Raw genomic sequence first — 20,045 nt, forward strand, 5'->3', positions numbered from 1 at the left:
TGCTTCATCTAATTTTAATGTAATATTTTCTAAAAGATGTCTAATCGGACATGATAATAGTCCAGTAATAAAAGCATCCCAGATGCATTCATTTGCGTTTTCTTCTGCTGAAACTGCTTTAAATTTGCAGTCCTTCCCCAATAGTTTAAGTGCTTGCAGATATTCATCTACAGTTTCGTGTTGCAGTTGTCATCTTGTAGCTAGACGGTGTCTTGCAAAAATTTCATTCGTGAGTTTTACAAACACAGATTCAAGGTAAACTATAGCTGCCGTTTAGTTGTTACAATCTGTTATAAATGAATAAACTTTAGGAGATATATGATTTATTAACAGCTGAAGTTCCAGCTCTTCTGTAAGTTGTCCTCCTGCATTGGCTGCCAAGAAATTAGTAAAAGTATTCTTCCAGTACTCCCATTCCTGAGATGATGATTGCGATGCAGGGTCCAAATCTAGTCGTTCTGGACGCAAAAATTTCTCCATATTCTTTCTTCTTCCCCTTTTACTTATTAAATTCGTTGAAGTACATATCTTGGTTATTTCCAAGAAGTCGTCGCTGAACGATTCACATCGTTTATAGTTCACTTCTATTGTTACACAACAAGATGGATGCACTGAACGATTCACATCATTTATAGTCCACTTCTGTGAATGATTCCATTGTCTATTGTTACACAACATCGTCAAGATGGATGCTAATGCTAATGTTGCGCTATAAACCAATTTTTGGCAATCTAATGTAAAAGACTGCCTACAAATATTTGGAAAGTTTCAGAGAAAATACACAAATTCACTCTTCTAACACGATTTTTTTGTTTTTAAATTAAGTAATTTGCTGGGAGGCATCGTTAGATATATAGGCCACTCTTACACTAAACCTGGAGTAATTTAAGCTTATTAATCAAATAAATGATTCTACTTACTGTTTTTTATATGCTCACCTGTATGTAATTTCTATTTTATACATATTTCATTGTTATTTTCCATCCAAAGATCATTAAGAATGATGAATATTACTTAATATCTCCTATCTTTCTTCAAATAGTGTTTATATGCCATGTTAATTTTCATTTGTTTTCATAAGTTAACAATGATGCACATTGGAAGCAACATATAAGAAATTATTTTCCTACACAATCCACGCTATATTCACGTTGTTTTGGAATTATTAATCGAAAATGGTTTGCTTATTGTTTATTACACGCACATTTGTATGTAATTTCTATTCCATACGTTTTTTTTCTATCCCCCGATCATTAAGAATGGTGAATATTGTTCATGCTTGTTTTCTGTATTTCTTGAAATAATGTTATGTGGCATGTTACTTTTTATTTGTCGTTATTTACGTAAAAATGATGCGCCAAAAAAATAAAAATAATAATAATTTCGTACTCACTCCACATCCTATATATTCACATTTGTTTTTCAGTGATTTATTAAAGAATGTACTGGTATTTAAAAGACTAATAATTTAGAAACATGTTACATAAATCATCCTTGTGCCAAAAGAGAATACTCCCTGGACCAAATTGTCGTATTTTGCAGTGGTCGTCAGTACTTGCTGAAATGGGTAATAATAATATAATAAAATTATGTTGTACGTAGCATTTAGAAACGTGTTACATAAATCATCCTTGTGCCAAAAGAGAATGCTCCCTGGACCAAATTATCGTATTTTGCAGTGGTCGTCAGTACTTGCTGAAATGAGTAATAATATAATATAATTTTGTTGCACGTAGCAAGCGGGGTATCGTGGCTGCAAGCCCCGATGATGATCCGAAGTGTAGCACATGATGTAAAAAGCGGGGTATCGGGGCTGCAAGCCCCGATGATGATCTGACGTGTAGCACATGATGTAAAAAGCAGGGTATCAGGGCTGCAAGCCCCGATGATCCAACGTGTAGCACATGATGTAAAAAGCAGGGTATTGGGGCTGCAAGCCCCGATGATGATCTGACATGTAGCACATGATGAAAAAAAGCAGGGTGTCGGGCACTGAAAAGTGCCTTTTCGAAAGCATGGTGATGCGCATTTGACAAACGCAGTATACGTACTTGCTAATAATCCCTTTTTATTTATCATTATTTACGTAAAAATGATGCGCCAAAAAATAATAATTTCGTACTCACTCCACTTCCTATATTCACATTTGTTTTTCAGTGATTTATTAAAGAATGTACCGGTATTTAAAAGACTAATAATTTAGAAACATGTTACATAAATCATCCTTGTGCCAAAAGACAATGCTTCCTGGACCAAATTATCGTATTTTGCAGTGGTCGTCAGTACTCGCTGAAATGGGTAATAATGTAATAATATAATATAATTATGTTGTACGTAGCAAGATCGATTATTCAATTGATAGGATATTTTATGAGGTTGTCATGACTGAGATATCTATTGTCAATTGCTTTTATTTGTCAGAAGGCCTTGACTGACGGGTATATAAGGACAAGTAACAAGAGGAGAAGGGAGAGAGAGACACCTAGTCTTTTAAAGATTTATATCGTTCACTAGATGAGTTGATTCAACTAACCTGGAAATAATGTGAATCGTTCAGTGACGACTTCTTGTAAATAACCCATATCTTAATAGAATTTAATCAGTACAATATTTGTTTTATATATGTCGAATAAATTGTAATAAAGTTGCAATTTATAGAACCAAAGTTGGCTTTATTCGACATATAAATCTAGCTACCTGGTTACATTAAACAAAACAGAAGAATCGATCATTATGGATATGGTTGATTTAACTATAAAACTCATTACAACACCATAAAAAAAACTCGAAACATCCAAAAACCTGTTTCTGAAACAGGGAGGTGCGTGCCATGGAAATTAAACTAGACTCGCTACCACGTTCAGAAGTACAAGTACTAAGGGACAAATTCCAGAATGTGTTTGGGAAAAACAGTGGATATAAAAAAATGTGTAAAGTTGCTCAAGTATTGGAGGGTGTGCCTGTAGGTGAAACTGACGGTGTTTGTGTTTGTGACATTCCTCTTTTTAAATATGCATGTCTGAAATCCTGTGATGTGGAAAGATTATTTTCACAGTATAAGTCGTTGTTCAGAGATAATCGGCATGCATTTGTGATGGAGAATTTGGAGATGACCTTTGTTGTTCACCGTAATTCTCAGTCAACTACTAGCACTCAAGTGTGGTTGGTGAGTACCTAGTAACATTTTTTTTTTCCAAGCTAAGTAAGGTATTTTTATCATATTTAAAAAATATATATATATATTTTTTTATTTTAAGCAAATATTTTTGTACTTTTTAGCACATAAATAATAAATATATTTAAATTTTTTAGCACGTAAAAATCCACTCCCTAATAATCAGTAGCAACAAAATCACAAAATGATTTCAATTCTCCCACCCTTATAGTATAAATGAGGAAGTATTGAAATATTTTGTTAACTATTGCTTCCACATCAATAGGAAGAATATCTGCACTTGTCTGCACAGCATTATATACCACATGTGCAGCACAACCAATCCTTGAATGTTCATTGTTCCAGCTTTCTTATAATCTCCAAAATTCATATTGCAGTTATCTGTACAAAATGCAACAACTTTATCAATTAAATGATTTTTCTTCAGGAATCTAGAATATGATTAGCTAATAAATAAGCAATTACCACTATTATTCTGGAAACATTATTTTACACTTAACACCCTGATCAGGAGTGAAATATCGTACAAAAACTGGTACTGAATTTAAACTTTTATTGTTAGATACATCAACCATCACAGAAACATATTTAGCATTTTTAAGTTCTGTGTGGATTTCATGCATTGCGCACAGTGACAGAACGTTCACTATTATGGACTCGCGCTTTGTTCTTCAACATGTGAACTTTTTTTTAAACAAGTCGCTCACTATTTGTGACGTACAGTTCATTGAGCTGAAAGACTGGCTATGTTTTGCTGTGTGAAAAGCAAAGAGACCTTCTTCAGTAGCAACCCATTCCTCTTCTTCACTTTGTAGTCCACTATTTTTATTCACAAATGATGTGAGACACTGGCTGAAAGTCTTGGAGGCAACAGCTAACATCTGCTTCTTCTTCTTCTTCTTCTTCTTCTTCTTCTTCTTCTTCTTCTTCTTCTTCTTCTTCTTCACAAGCTGCATGATATCAGATCGCCCTCCATATTCAATAGAGAAAACTGAACAGCACAACGTACATTCCACTTTATTTGTTGTGCCATCTTCCTTTAAGAAGGGAAACTCTTGTTTTAAACCAGAGCCTGCAAGGAATACTCCCCACATTGGCAATACAGATTAACAGTAACTAAACATGTTTATTCTACTCGTATTAAATTATGATACTCTTTTCTTTTACTTCAGTAATGGTGATGGTGGCGGCGATGGTGGTGGTGGCATTAGTGGCAGTGGCGGGGATGGTGGTTCACAGCTTTTACGTTAAATTTTTTGTCAAAGAAAATAACATTATCACAGTTTATAAATCTAAAACTTTATAAACAACATAAATGTACCTAGCAAACAAGACATTATAGTAAAAATTATTAACGGAACAGAAACGAATATGTAAATTTCATACACGCCAACATTTTTGAAAATCCAAATACAAAATTATATATATATATATATATCTTACTACAAAAAACACAGATTTACAAAGGTCTTAGATTTGTTTTTTTCATCTCTCTTTTAATAATATTTTTAATGGATGGTGTAATGGACTTTGATAGAGCAATCCTCTCTACAGCTCTCAACCTACGAAGTTCAATCCATCACACTTGGTCTTAATTTGTCTTCATTCTTTTCATTCTCTATATTATGCTTCAGAATCGAACTTTAGATTGTTAAACACATTACATACAAATTGAAATAATACCACTTAGCTTACTTCCTTACTAAGTACAGTGAGTAAATTCATCCTTTCATCACTAACTATTTTTCAGTATGGAACACATAATAATGCTGTTTTAAATTATATTTTCTGCATCTGACATGTTTTTACAAATAAAACACTGTCCATTTCCTACTTCGATTCTTAAAAAAAATAATAATAAATAATTTCCAGTCATTATTAAACTCAGTTCCAGGTTTATGCTTTGTGACATCCATGGAGATACATAGTACAGACATTCTTCACCCCTGATCTGTATGAAACGAACTGCCTATATTCCCCTTCACTGCTACCTTACAGAGGGGTAGCAGTACAAACCTGTTTTCATTTGCCCATACAGGTAAAATGCTCATATGGGAAGCCAATTGCCAGCCCTGTTTTAAACTATTAGAAAAAACACATTTTCTCTTCTCCATATTAGAATTGATTGATCTGCAGATAAATAATAGAACTAATCACTACAAAAACCACGTGGAAAATTAAAAAGTGGTGACTGTAGAACGAAGCAGAAACAGGGTATTGGGTGCTATCTGGTGGTAACCAAGTGAATTATTGTGAAAACATTGGGGGAAAAAAAAAAAAAGAACTGAGCTTTACTTTGTGGATCTGTATGTGTTCTCTCATCTTGAGAAACCTATTCATAATTTAAAACTGTTAAAAATAATAATCTGTCATATTATAGAGGTAGAAAACTTGAAAAAAAATTAAATCTCATAAATTAAACAGCCATTTGTTGCAAGTTTGAAAGAAACTGGACATTTGGTACTGTATCCCATTAAAAATTTGTCGGGACACCAGGACAAATCGTGTAAAAAAGGACAGTCCCATTAAAAACGGAATGTCTGTCACCCTAACATAAGCCTAATGCAACAATAACTTACACGTTTTGAAAACTAATTAATACAAATGAAACTATATATGAATATATTTATGGATAGGCATATATGAGTGAACTAAATATGATTATTTCAGTGCAAATGGTATGACAGTTGATTTTTATATTTTATAAGTTTATGCTTTACAACAAATAAAGATGTAGGAGTCAGTGTGACAAGATTAATTAATATAAATTAGCTAAAACATTTTAAAGTAGTTATTTATTATTAATTTTCAGGATTAAGGACTTCTGTTTTATGATTTAATGCAGTTATTCAGCAGAATTTATTTAATTGAGAAGCACTATTCTTCGAAAAACTTTAAGACACATGTCCCTGATTACAATCAGTAGCCTAAGTAATTGAAATGGAATGAATACTGTATATAAATTATAAACCCATACATACAAATTTGTACGTACTGGATGTAAAACGAAAATCATTAAAGAAAAAGTGATAAATGTGTATACACTTGCATAAATGCACCACAGTGGTATAAATAAGCAACTTGAATATGACAACTACTACATAACAAAAAGAAACATTCTTTAAAATAAGAAACTGAAAAGTGGAACCTAAGAATCGAACTCGGATTTGAATAACTGGAATCAATACTAAACCAACTCAGCTATGGATCATAGAGGAAGGTTCTTTGCTCCATTCTGTATAATACTATTGTGGAGTATCGATTTGAAGCTGATAGTTTTCGCCATGTGAACCAAGAACCAGAGCTTAGAAGTAACAACTACAAGACTCTTTCCATTTTCAGTGTGACCCACTGTACATTGGAGTAAATTTGACCATCCTGTCTTGTTCAGATTTTCCACTCATATTTGTACTTTTTTATTATGCAAATTATCTATCAATCAGTCAATTTTCTTAATGTATCCAGCTGTTTGCTGACAACATAAAGTCCACTATAGACCACTGTAGTCTGTTCAGTTGTTGTTTTTCACGAGAAATGAGGGGTATTTTGATTGGTGTTCATTATAGATGCCTGTTGCTAGTAGTCAGAGGTGGGGTGTAGTCAATATATACTGCAGGGCTGTGTCTTCTGCAACTGGTACTGATGATTTTAATTTACTTCTTTTGTAGTTTATGGATGGACAGTATAGAAGAATGTGTTCCAGATCTTCATCATGATTATTACACCACAGACAAGTAGGATTATTAGAAATGTGAAATCGGTGTAGGTACAATTGAGTGACAATGTGACCTGTTCTGGCTCTTGTTAAAAATGTTTGAACACGTCTGGGCAAGTTTTTGTACATTTCCAGGTCATTTGGTTTCTTTTGTACAGACTGTAAAATTTTTCCTGTATCAAAAAAGAGCCAATTTTTTATCTATAGGTTTGTAAAATGAGACTTGACTGAAGCAAAAGCACTGGATAGAGATATCACTTGAAGAGGTATTGGTTGCAAATATGTTGCCTGTTTTACAATATTATCGACTTTCTCATTTCCAGGTATACCACAAAGACTGGGTATCCATTGAAATGTTATTTCCTTTTGGAGTTCTTTTAGTTTACTGAGTTGTTTCTGAATTGGAATAATTCTATGTGCATATAGGTTTGGTACATATTTAATTATATTAAATATAGCCCCCTTGGAGTCGGTAAGCATGCAAATAGATTTTTCAGAAATTTGAGTAACACACTGAAAAGCAGCATCAATAGCTAGCAATTCAGTGTCAAGACTGGAGGAGGATGAACATGATATGAAATAACTTTCTCGATCTTTTGGAATATAATACTCTGCTCCTGATGTCCCATTATTAGGATTTAAAGATCCATCTGTATAAATTTGAAGGTGATCCTTATATGTGCTGCAGAGTATTTCCTTGGCATCTAACTTAAGAATGTGTGAAGGATCATTTTTGGAATGATTTCCTGGAATTTGTATACTATATTCTGGAATCACCCATTTCTATGGAGGAATTTCGTTCACAACTGGAGTTTTAGCAATGAGTGTGTCTGTGATATAGATTGGTATTTTTTATTTTTTTATTTTACAGCAATTACACAGGATATCATCTGACAGTTTGAAGAACATCTGAGATCTGGTTGAGGCTTGCAATTTTAAATGTATTTTTAGATCCTTTTGTTATATATAGTGTCTGATTGGTTGAATATTACATTCAATTTCTAGGGCAACAGTTGATGTGGTTTTTGGTACTCCTAGGCATAATCTTAAGGCTGAGTTTTGAAGAACATTATGCAAAGTATAAAAAGAAAATATTAAAGCTGCTGCAAAAAATACTATCCTTCTATTGGATTATTGGAAATATTCCTTTTTTGTTCTAGCTTCCCAATCGTTTTCAGTATTCTTGATACCGGAAAAGTGATTTTATTCATGCTGTCATATCCATTTAGTATCTGTGTGTATAGATTATCTGTACAGTTCTTTTAAAAACTTTCTGACACAACATAAATGTTTGATCTGAGAAATAAGATTCGTATTGTTGATCCATATTGAGGGCCAAACTGGAATTGCAGAGGTATCGTGGTGTTCTCTGAAAATAATCCAATGATTGTTGAATAAAAGCATTGGAACAGTACTGTTGTAGATGGTTCAAATTAAACTGCTTTATTTGTATGTAACTTTGATTTACATGTCGAGCTATCTTTGAAAAATAGCTGGTAAATTGTAACATATCACTCTTGGAGGCAATGAAATGTTCCATTTCTATATATCGTCAAGTTGACGCCAGATGGGGTGAAGTAATATGTGAAGTTCACTTTCTCTATTACACATTTATCTATTTTGCCTATAAATTTATTTCTGCTTAAAGCTTATTTTCCCTTCATATGTGTTTACTTAATTGTATTTCCTACTTTCACATTATGTATTCCCTCAAAATATTATTAAACCTATTTTATTTAACATTTATGAGAATAATGTGTGACTTATAACTGAATCAACAAAGTGAATGAAGTTCTTGCATCTTTTATGCTAATTGTCTAGATTAATGTTTTGCACACAGGTGAACAACGTCGATGATGTGCTTGTGTGTCATTTAGACTTCTTGGACAGTTGTCTGAAGGACTGCATGTTGACCAACCCCACACTGCTGCGAACAGTTAATAAATTGATGGCCGTCTGTGTTCAATTCTGTCATTTTATACAGGTAATCACCAGCTACTATTCTCTTAAGGTATCATAAAAATGTTTAAATTTAGGTTATTAATTTTGTGCAACACTCAACATTCACTTGTGGTTAGTTCCATTTCATTTTGCGAGAGCTTTCCTTTATTCACAAAATGTTTGCACTTTCAGCTTGTGTAGACTTTTTTTTTTAATATTCACAATTGTGCTTCATAATTTTAAGTAAGAACTAATACAAAATCGTAATTCTTTATTTACTGCAGGAGTGGAATATTGGTTTTACTCCGTTATCATAATTATAGTAATACAAATTAGTTCTGTATCATATTAATTTCTCGTAGTGTGTCAGTAATAGCAAAAGTTGCGATATTACAGTATACTCTTGATAATCTGGCCATTTCTTGCACAGAGGGGTGCCGGATTAGCGAGAGTACTTACAAATTTTATTAAATTTAATGTTATAAGCTGCGCCAATCACTTCACTAGCACTTCTAAATCGAAATTAGAACATTCCACACATGGCTGGTATATGTATAAGTATATATGTGTGTAAGTAATACAGTATAATGCATGGTACTGGTTCGAATTTCCAAAAAACTATTACTTTTCTCCAACCAGGAGATTAACCGTGAAAGGAATGTGCTTACTATTGCGTCATCTGTTGGAGTGAAGTACATAGACAATATTACCATTATAACATCAGTTTAAAAAACATACGCTCTCCTGCACATGTTATTTCCTGTATGGAGGGATTAAAAGACCAAGAGATTAACCGTGATCTAATTTTGTAACTAGGGTAGTATAAATATGTGTCTATCAGTGTTATCGTTTGTGCTTTGAGAGTTAGCCAATGGAGATGCATGTACCTACGTGTGTGACCTTATGACATCAACATTCATTCACAGCATTACCCCACTGCATCTCATTCCTCTGAGACTTTCTCCTGGTTGGAGTACAGTACAGTAGAAGTGATAGAAAGTACACTAAAAGAGGACTGGATTAGCAAGAGTCTAGTGTACTTCTTACATCTTGGCAGTAATAGAAACAAGATTCAATTCTCCATTAATTGAATTGGAGAATATGATTACAGTGCTCCATCTGGTTTTCTCTAGGAAAACCGACTGAGTGCAGTCATGATGATGAAAAGTGTTTGTAGAATGATAGTACATAAGGCCAGACAGTCCAATTTTGGGGTGAAAAGTCTTCCATCTGGTATCACCTTCAACTGGATGTTGATTTGTCCTCCTTTCTATAGGATTTTGGTTGTAAGAGCATAAGTTATTTCATCAGTAAAGAATGTTCGAGTATATAATTTGGTATACCTGATAATACACATTAAAGTTAAATCAAGAGATTAACACTCTTGCCGATACTATCAATAGAGATTGTGGAAACAGCGTGACTGCTGAGAAAGTGACAGTTCTTTTCCTATGTTTGGTTAGCCTGCCTTGCAACCGTTGTTGAATTGCATCATCCTAGATAATACTGTTTTCACGTGATCTTTTATTAAATTAATTGTTTTTGTAATTTTGAAAGAATGCCTAAACATAAGACAACATTTAACCATCAGTGGATGAGAAAAAATTGCTTACATTGCAAATAACAGGAAAGGTAATTTTCATGTTTTTTTATACACTTTTCATTGTGATGTGGAGATTGGCAGTGAAGACAAAGATGAAATTGAATGATATGTTGTCAGAAAAACATAAAATTAACTATCTTTTGGTAAATCACCTTTTGTTATCATTTTGCTCTTCGGGGACAATACCTCAATAAATGAAAAGTATACCACTTCATAGACAAAGGAGTCCCATAACCATAAACATTCACATGAAACCAGTTGGGTTCTCAAGACCAGGAAAATAGATGCCTCGAAAACTGCATTCCAGTAACCATTTTATGCACATATATCTCCGTGAGATATACCTAAATCAACCTGGATGTTTAATGTGTCACTTCATCAAGTGTGACAAGATCAACTAAATAAATGCGAAAAAATGATTCAAGTAAATTTGACCCTCAACTTCTAAAAGTAGTTATGAAAATTTGTGAACTTTCTAAATGTCGAGAAAATGCAAAAGTGCAGATGAACACAACAGGAATCTCAAGACGAATCAAGTCCATGATCATCAATGCAGAGCACAAGAGATGGCAGCACATGCGAGGTTCATGGACTGACTCTGTAGAACTCACGACATGTCAGCACCAGTGACGGATTTACATTTCTGTTGCCTGTAGATATCCAAGAATTTTCAACCCCCTTTTCTCTTAATATGTACTCTTCCACTTTCATCCTCCATAAAAATTGGAATAAAAAAAGTTCTGTGTTGTATCAGGTATACATGCCACATAGAATAAGTCACCCATTTTCGGGACTGAAACTACAGTTGTATTGTTTTGAATGTTTTATTTTTGTTTGGTTTTATAATTGAAGAGTATAGGTCTATGATAAGATAAGTAGATAATTAATGAAGGACATGCAGTATATTTTCTCTTCATATGAAGCAACATTCCAATATTAGTCCCAGCTCACAAATTGTTCACTGTGTTCACTCAAAATGTATCGTGCATGTCTGTTGTCACTTTAATATTGCAGAACTCGCAATTACAAATCAAGCAAATGACTGCACAGACCTCTAGCTATTCTCAATGCCGAGATATTACTGAGAGATGTCGTAACTACTACTATTAGCATTCGGCTGTGGTTTATAGTGTTGTTAGAGTAAGCATTTTGAAATTCTGCCATATTTTGTTTCACCGTGAATCCTGGAATGGGTGCCTTCCTCAGTGGCAAGAAAGACATATTCTACGTCAAAACCAGACATATGAATTCTATATTTATTTTAAGGACAGAAATGGAAGTTGAAAGTTACAAGATACAGTATCAACTTTCCAACATTTTTAGTCTTCTTGCCTTCTGCTGAGCAAACTAACCAATGCTTTTTGACAAGCCCATTTTGTCCTTGTATGGAGATGATAGCTAATGGACTGAGGCCATCCTCAATCATGTTTGTGCAGATAATCTTCTTAATCATGAGCTCGCACATTTCTCTGGGCAGTTGAAATCTGGATTAGCTCAATACAAGAACTTCCAGATAGCATTGTCAACTTTTGGGTAAATCTGCTTTATTCGGTATTGCCTGTTTTATTCAGAAAGAAACACTTTCAGCTTTCCCAATTACGGAGCTGCCTTTTTGGACAAAGTATAACTAATACACAAAGAAAGAAAAAAAAGTGAAATTAGAAGAAGAGAACAGGAAAGATTACAAAAGATAAGATAAGTAAAATTATCTGAGACTTACTTACCTTAATATTATTTGAAAATTCCCACTTTTCCATTTAATTTTTGTAAATGTTAAGATGATTGAATAGATACAGTACATGCTTTTCATTTAACTAGTTACTGTATGTAGTTCTACCAATCGGATAGCTTCTATGTGGAATTGGAACATACTTTTGAGCATTTATATAGATATCACATGAAAATTTTATTGAGGGATTTCAATGCTAAAGTAGGACGGGAGGATATTTTTAAATTGACTATTTGAAAAGAGAGCCTACACATGACTAGTAATGATAATGGTGTTAGGTTAGTCAACTTTGCCACATAAAAAAATTTAATTGTCAAAAATACATCATTTCCCCATAAAGATATACATAAATATACTTGGACTTCTCCAGATGGATTGACACACAACCAAATAGATCACATCTTGATAGATAAACGAAGACATACTAGTATAGTAGACATTCGAACCTTCAGGGGACCAGACTGTAATTCTGACTATTATTTGGTAATTGGTGGATTAAGAAAACAAGCGAGTAGAGCAACAAGTTAATATTAGGAGATTCAATATTCCGAAATTAAAGGACGAGGAAACTAAGCAACATTATCAGGTCGAAATTTCAAATAGATTTGCCGCTTTAGGAAGTTCCGACCAAGTTGAAGAATTAGATGTTAATAGCATGTAGGAAAATATCAGAGATAATATCAAAATTGCAGCTGAGCAAAGCTTAGGTCATTATGAAACTAAGAAAAAGAAACCATGGTTTGATGAAGATTGTTCTGTTCCATCATAGTAGAAAGAAGGAAAAGGCAAAATTGAAATTGTTACAGGATCCAGTTGAAGAGAATAGAGATATTTATTTCAATGAAAGACGGGAAGCAAGTCGAACACTTAGGAATAAAAAGAGAGATTACTTGAAGGAAAAACTCAGTGAGGTTGAAACAAGTACTAAGAATAAAAACATTGGAGATTTATATAAGGGTATAAAGGAATTTAATAATGGATATTAAGCAAGGGTAAATGCGGTGAAGGATGAGAATGGTGACTTGCTTGCAGATTCTCATTCAATCCTGAACAGATAGAAAAACTATTTTGGGTGATTATTAAATGTACAGTTTCTGTGGAAAGGGATGAGACGATTGAATATTCATGTCTCAGATGTAAGACACTGTGCATGATCGGAGACCAGAGCACTGATACACAAGATAACGAATATTGAGTTACTTAAATTCAGGCTATTTGGTTTGTTACTAGCATCATTCCGAAATTCACTTCAAAAACTGCAAAAAATATGATATTACGTAAATAAAAAATAAATATATACATAAATCGTGTAGTTAAATCGACAATGGACCTTCATGACTAGATCGACACTCCGCACAGAAAGGAAAGCTTTCATGTCGTTTCAATAGCTCAGATGGTAAGACTTCTGCATGTTGTGTAGAAGAGTGCGAGTTCAATTCTTAGTCTACACAACGATTTTTTTTTTTGTCTAAATAACGTTGAAATAGCTAAGTCACATTGAAATAGAGTTTTACAAAGTCCTGAGATTAAGTGTTAATGATCGCAAACAATACAAAATTACAAGTTATAATATTATGAACGTTAATCTAATGAATGCATTTATACACACACACATATACAATGTAAATGCACATATATTAAAAACTAACAATTAAAATGAAATTAAAAAATATATAATAATAGACAAACTTTTACAAAGGTTTAGAGTCCTTAGGCTATGTCATTTGTTGAGTAATTATTACAATATTTTATTAATAGCTTTCCCATATGTGTAAGAAATGCACTCGCACAAAACAATTTTTGTTAAAAGTATGGCTTTGGATTATTTCATTCTCACCCCTGCAGTTAATTTTAACTATGTTATCTACGTGTTTGCAATAGTGTTTAATTTAATGTGCATTCAATTTTATTCATGTTATGATTGAATGAAAAAGCACTGTTGCAGTTATTGACTAATTACATATATTAATACTAATTATTAAATACATCTGCTAAGTAACCAATTGCAGTATCTTTTGCAAAATCTTGAATGTTTAAGTTGTCAATAATATTTCTGTACTATATACTATAATACGTTAAAAGAATTTGCAATAGATTTGGGATCCTCTACTTTGTAATCATTGGTTTTAATGAAAAAATATTTTCTTTCTTAGGAAATCCACAAGTTTAAATTTAACAATATTCCGAATAGGTTTAATTGCATTATCTGAATTTTGTACTTTTCTATTCAAATATATTCTATTTACCTCTTTCATAATTTTTGATAAATTACACTGTACTTCTTGCAGTATTTAAGAACATGAGGATCATTACATTGCAACTCATTACATACAGATTCTTCTTTTTAATACATGAGATTTTGAAGTCCCTGCGTTATCTACATGTTTCAACTTTTGAATTTTTTCAGAACATTGAGTGGAGAACATCCACTGAAGTGATTATGAAATTAAGTGAAAAATTCAATACATTTACTCTTAATATCAGTAGTACCAGTATCATATATATTTTTCCAAGATTCATTTTGTAGACATAAATGTAAATAATCACTAGATACTACAGCATTTACGATCCTTTCTTAGTTTTTAAATTAATATTTTGAAATTGTTCAGTGACATTGGAAACACTTAGGATTTATTTATCATGTTCAGACAAGCCATTGATTATAGGTTCTGTCGAATAGGAATTCAGTCTAATTCTGTGTACAAAACATTTATCAATGGCTGTGTTACTTCAGCTTGTATGCTGTGGGAAAATGACTCTACGACTAAGGTTTCCAGTTTCAAGGAGTGAATTTAATTTACTTTTACGGAAAAGTTCCGAGAGATAATCTATGTTTATGTCACTACAGATCACAAATTCCATATGAGATTTCTAAAGTCTTTTCTTTACAAATTCAATGTGGGCTATAAATATTAATAAATGATGTAAGAAATATGAATGATTGTAGTTATAAGTCTGATTTACATTATAAAAAGCAAGAAGTTGCATTCCGCGGCAAGATTCGAACTTTCGATGTTTGGTTTTGTCGTCCAACGCACAACCACGGACCTATTCAATGCTAATGTTAATGACCTACAATTTAGCTGTAGCAATGCGGAGTCATAACTTTGGGTTTGTTTACTTAATGTAATTAGATTTAATTTGATTAGTTTCGTAACAATTGGACTTCCTGTTATATCCTGTTATTTAGATATTTAATTTAGGGTTGATTTATTAACTCTTACTATGCAAGATGCCTCTTATTTCAATAATTCTATATCACGTTAAATAATCATTGTCTACACTAAAGTATTATCGTCATCCCTCATTTCTCATCGTAATGGCGAACCAACGTGACATGAGACAGCGAGTTATAGCTCTAGTTGAGGCTGGATATGGGGCTAGATCTGCTGGCCATTTGGTCGGTGTTCCTGGAAGTACAGCTGCGAGGTGGGTTCATCATTACCAAAATTCAGGGAAGGTCGAAAATCGCCCTATTCCTGGGCGACCGCGGATTTCTTCATTGGAAGAGGATGCTCTCTTATTCGAGACAGTTCAACAGGACCCCTTTCTGACTGCTAACGAAATAAGAGCAGCATCTAACTTTCCCAGCTCTTCACAGACTGTGATCAGCAGGTTGAGGAACCGCGGTATTAGGAGCCAGAGGGCTGTGCAAATGGAAATATTGGGGGAAGCACAAGCTGTCGACCGTCTTGCCTTCGCTACCAATCGAGTGGATTTCGATTGGAGAAATGTAATTTTCTCCGGCGAAACAACCATCTTGAGTGATTACGAAGGTCCTGTCCATGTCTATTGTGAGGATGGTCTCCGACATGACCAGCGCTATGTGCACCGACGTGAAAGATCGGGGCGCTTTAGCATATTGTGTTGGGGGTGAATGTCTTACAATGGACCTGGCATTATAGAACGCATCGATGGCAGGTTTAATGCGGGAACTTACGAGCACATTCTGGAAAATATATTCCTTACCTCCGCCCGAGAACGTTTTCCCGAAGGAACATTGCTGTTCCAGCAGGATAACCATCCCGTGCACTATGCTGCAAGCATTCAAAGATGGTTTCAAAGGAGACCCGAGATCGAAATCATTAATTGGCCTCTGAAGTCACCTGATTTGAATGTTATCGAAAATTTATGGGCGGAATTGAAAAAGAGAAGGATAGCCACCTATGCCCACCGACGCCCTTGAAATCAAGACGAATTGTGGGATCAAATTGTTGACACCTGGGAATATCTCGCCGGGGATCAGAACTTATTCAACAATCTCGTGACATCCATGCCGGATCAACTTAGAGCTGTAATAGAAGCTGATGGCATGTGGACAAGATTTTAAGTTAACAGGTCTCTTTTTGTTTCTTATGATTTTTGTTTGAGGAAGAATACTTTTAACTTCCAAGTAAGATTTATTTTTTTGACGAGGTTCAGCCCACTTGTAAGACCCAGAAATTGGGCATAAATTATTCCATATTTTTCGACAAATTAGACAGACAAGGAACTCTGAAGAAATTAATTACACCTCAATAAAAAAAAGTTTTACCCGGGATCGAACACGAGACGTTTCGGTTATACAGTGAAACCGACATGCTATTATATGAGCTACCGAGACAAGACAGTGACAGCAGCAGTCCAGAATGTAGATCCCTTAGCAGGCATTTGCCATTCGGTACAGTGAAGCAATGATATTTTGTGACTCGAGCTATGTTGTGAAATCCTGGCCTTAAATGGCACTGTTCTTCATGATCCTTATTCTGGTCCTTGTCCTTGTTGTGGTCCTGGTAACAATTCTTGTACTATTTGTCATGGTATGTATCGTTACATCGATATCGAGTGAACCGCGCTGTAGAACTTTAACTTCCGACCACCAAGAATCGTCTCATTCTTTTTAAGGGTAACTGTACATAAGCCAAATAGAAATGATCGGGACGAAATTGAAATACAAATTGCAGAGCAATTTATACCAGAACCCACACTTTCTCAAGTCGAAATTGCAATAGAAAGCTGAAAAATTACAAGTCTCCAGGTATTGATCAAATTCCAGTAGAATTAATACAAGAGGGTGGAAGTGCATTATCTACCGAAATTTATAAGCATTGTACTCACTATTTGGGAAAGGAAATTGTACCAGAACAATGGAAGGAGTCCATAATTGTACCTATCTTTAGAAAGGGGGACAAGACTAACTGTAGTAACTTTTGAGGTATATCACTTTTGTTGACGTTGTACAAAATTTTATCAAATATTCTTTTGAGAAGATTAACTTCATATATAGGTGAAATTATTAGGGATCATCAGTGTGGTCTTAGGTGTATATATAATTTATTTCAAGAAATAGTCTGCCCAGGCATCCTGGGTTGCCAAAAACACAGAATAACACACATATAAGAATAGTAATGATTACAGTAAGATAGATGAGCCAAATTTAAATGTGAACTAGGAGCTTAAGTTTAAGAAATAATAAATTTGTACATATAGTTGTAACAATCACACACTAACGAATAGAAAAGGGGGGGGGGGTATTATGATATTCCGTATAAATGATTTTTCAGAATTGCCACAGACCCTTTAATGGTTGAAGTAATTATTTTTGGAATGATGTCATGGATTCCAAATGTTTTGATAGTGTTTACAGTTGATCGTGGGATGGTGCCCCTCGCTCCGATCATTAAACCATGTACTTCCCAGGTGCCTTCCATCTGATATTTTTCTCGAAAATACGGAATAGTAGGCTCATAAATTTGTTGTTTTTCTTTGTTGACCTCGGATGGTTGGGTCTGGCTCATCTCAAATCTAACAGTTGGGTCCAGTATAAAGCCTTTACTATTAGTCTTGTCTAGAGCCACGATGTCCGCTCTTCTAATTCCGCCGCCTTCAGACGCAACGCAGTGCACCTCTTCATGGACCTCGAAGGATTTGTTTCTAAGGGCTTGTGTTATTAGTTTTCGGATGTTATGATGGCGTGAATTTCTCAGGAGTTCTCCATGCTGACAGGATCCTAGGACGTGTGCTAAGGTTTCAATCTCGTTGCAGTATCTGCAACGGAAACCGTCCAAGGATCTCCCATGAAGACTTCTCACTGGTGCTACGTTAGCATTCATCTTAAGTGCGTCCCGCCATTCAGAGGAAGATAGACCCTCCTTAGAAAAAATCCATTTATTTCCGGGAGTATATTCTTGAAATAAAATAACACCTTTTCCTTTATGTGGAAGCGCACACCATTTGTCGTACTCTTGTTTCCTAAGATTTTGTCGTAGTTTATGGACATTGATGTTACTTATATCCAGATCTTCAGGTGGAATTTTTAACTTCCTGGAACATACTTTCTTTTCTGCTGCTATGTTCCTTGTAGAAACGACAAGAGGATTCGAGGTTCTCAATAATGTGTTGCAAATATTGAGATGCTGTAAATATGCTTCCCATTGAGCTTTGAAAAGGCTGAGACCCTTATATTTACGTTCGGTGTACAACATCGCGTCGGGCGTGTCTCCTGGCAAACATAAAATTTCCTTCACCGAACTTTTAATTAACTTATCCACATCTTCGAGAAACCGGTCAGAAAGCTGGTGAAGGGGAGCATTTTGAAGAGGATAAACAAGTATAGGCCAAATATACATATTTAAAACATTGAGTTTTTGTTCTGGTTTCAGAAGATAAGTAGATGTTAAAGCTTGGATCTTATTATTTAAATTATTGATTACTTTGGCAATGTCAAACTTAATTTCATCAGAAAAATTAATCCCAAGGTATTTGATTCGTTCATCTCCATCAATACTATTAACAATTGATCCTCCAAGATTCAATGTCGTACTACTTAATTTTCCTTTCTCGATAACGATGGTTTGAGTTTTAGATTCATTTAGACTTAATCCGATCTGCTGTAATGACCGTTTTGTCATGGTAAATATTTCAGATGCAGCAATTGTACTTTTAGCAACAAGTGCAATATCATCCGCAAATCCTAATGTTACTACATTATTTAGATCCGATACAAGGTCATATCCAAATTCTTCAGCCACACTAGGCTCGGATAATTCATCAAAAATGTGGTCTATGCTGAGATTAAAAAGCATTGGGGAAAGAGGAGCGCCTTGCATAACCCCTTGTTTAAACGGTATGGGTTTTGTTTTATGGATTCCAACCTCTATCTGGGTTTCATTTCCACACTGTAAATTTATAATTAAATCCTGTAATTTTTGGGGAAGGGCAGAATTGTGAATGACAGATTCCAAATGCCGATGTCCAACAGTATCATAAGCTTTATGCACATCAAGAAACAAGATGGTGACATCTTCTTTTTCGATTTTGGCCTTACAAAGAACTGAATTTAATATAGAGGCATTAATCTGTGCACCAGCAGTAGATACAAATCCTCGTTGGTTTTCATTAAATTCTACGTATTGTTGCATTCTTGAACAAAGACACCTCTCCAAAACTCTTCGAATTACTGAACAAATGGTTATAGGTCGATAATTATTTGGGTCCTTTTTTTCTCCACCTTTATATATAAGAACAGTTCTAGCTTTCCGAAAAAAATTAGGTACCCAATTGTGTGAAAACATTTTAGTTCCTATTAATGCTAAAATTACTGCAACTTTTTCACATTTAATAGTTCGCATCAATATTTTATCTGGTCCTGCAGAAGTGTCAATCGAAATACCTTGCATAGCTTTAAGAATTTCTTCCTTACTAACAGTATCCAGAAATCTGTTGTTAATATCATCTTTGTCAACTTCAGTAATATGCTTCGGATAATTATCCAAGTGATGGTGGTTTACATTATTAAATTTATTATTAAACGTAGTTTCAATCTCATTTACCGGAATACTTAAAGGACATTTCTTTGGTTCAAATATTCGACGAACTGCTTTCTTTCTTTGGTTATAATATA

At 34.2% G+C, this 20,045-nt stretch overlaps 1 protein-coding gene across 5 annotated transcripts in view; it reads left to right on the forward strand.

Annotated features, from left to right (window-relative positions):
• The window catches only part of LOC138700117 (gamma-tubulin complex component 2-like), a 233,502-nt gene that overhangs the window by 194,227 nt on the left and 19,230 nt on the right, over window positions 1–20,045 (forward strand). For all 5 annotated transcript variants that reach the window (XM_069826441.1, XM_069826442.1, XM_069826439.1 and 2 more), the window contains exon 13: window positions 8,731–8,874. In XM_069826441.1, coding sequence (XP_069682542.1) covers window positions 8,731–8,874 — 144 coding nt within the window. The remainder of the gene's footprint in view (window positions 1–8,730; window positions 8,875–20,045) is intronic.

The sequence above is a fragment of the Periplaneta americana genome, chromosome 5, assembly GCF_040183065.1.
Source record: "Periplaneta americana isolate PAMFEO1 chromosome 5, P.americana_PAMFEO1_priV1, whole genome shotgun sequence".
In the NCBI taxonomy this organism is placed as follows: Eukaryota; Metazoa; Arthropoda; class Insecta; order Blattodea; family Blattidae; genus Periplaneta; species Periplaneta americana.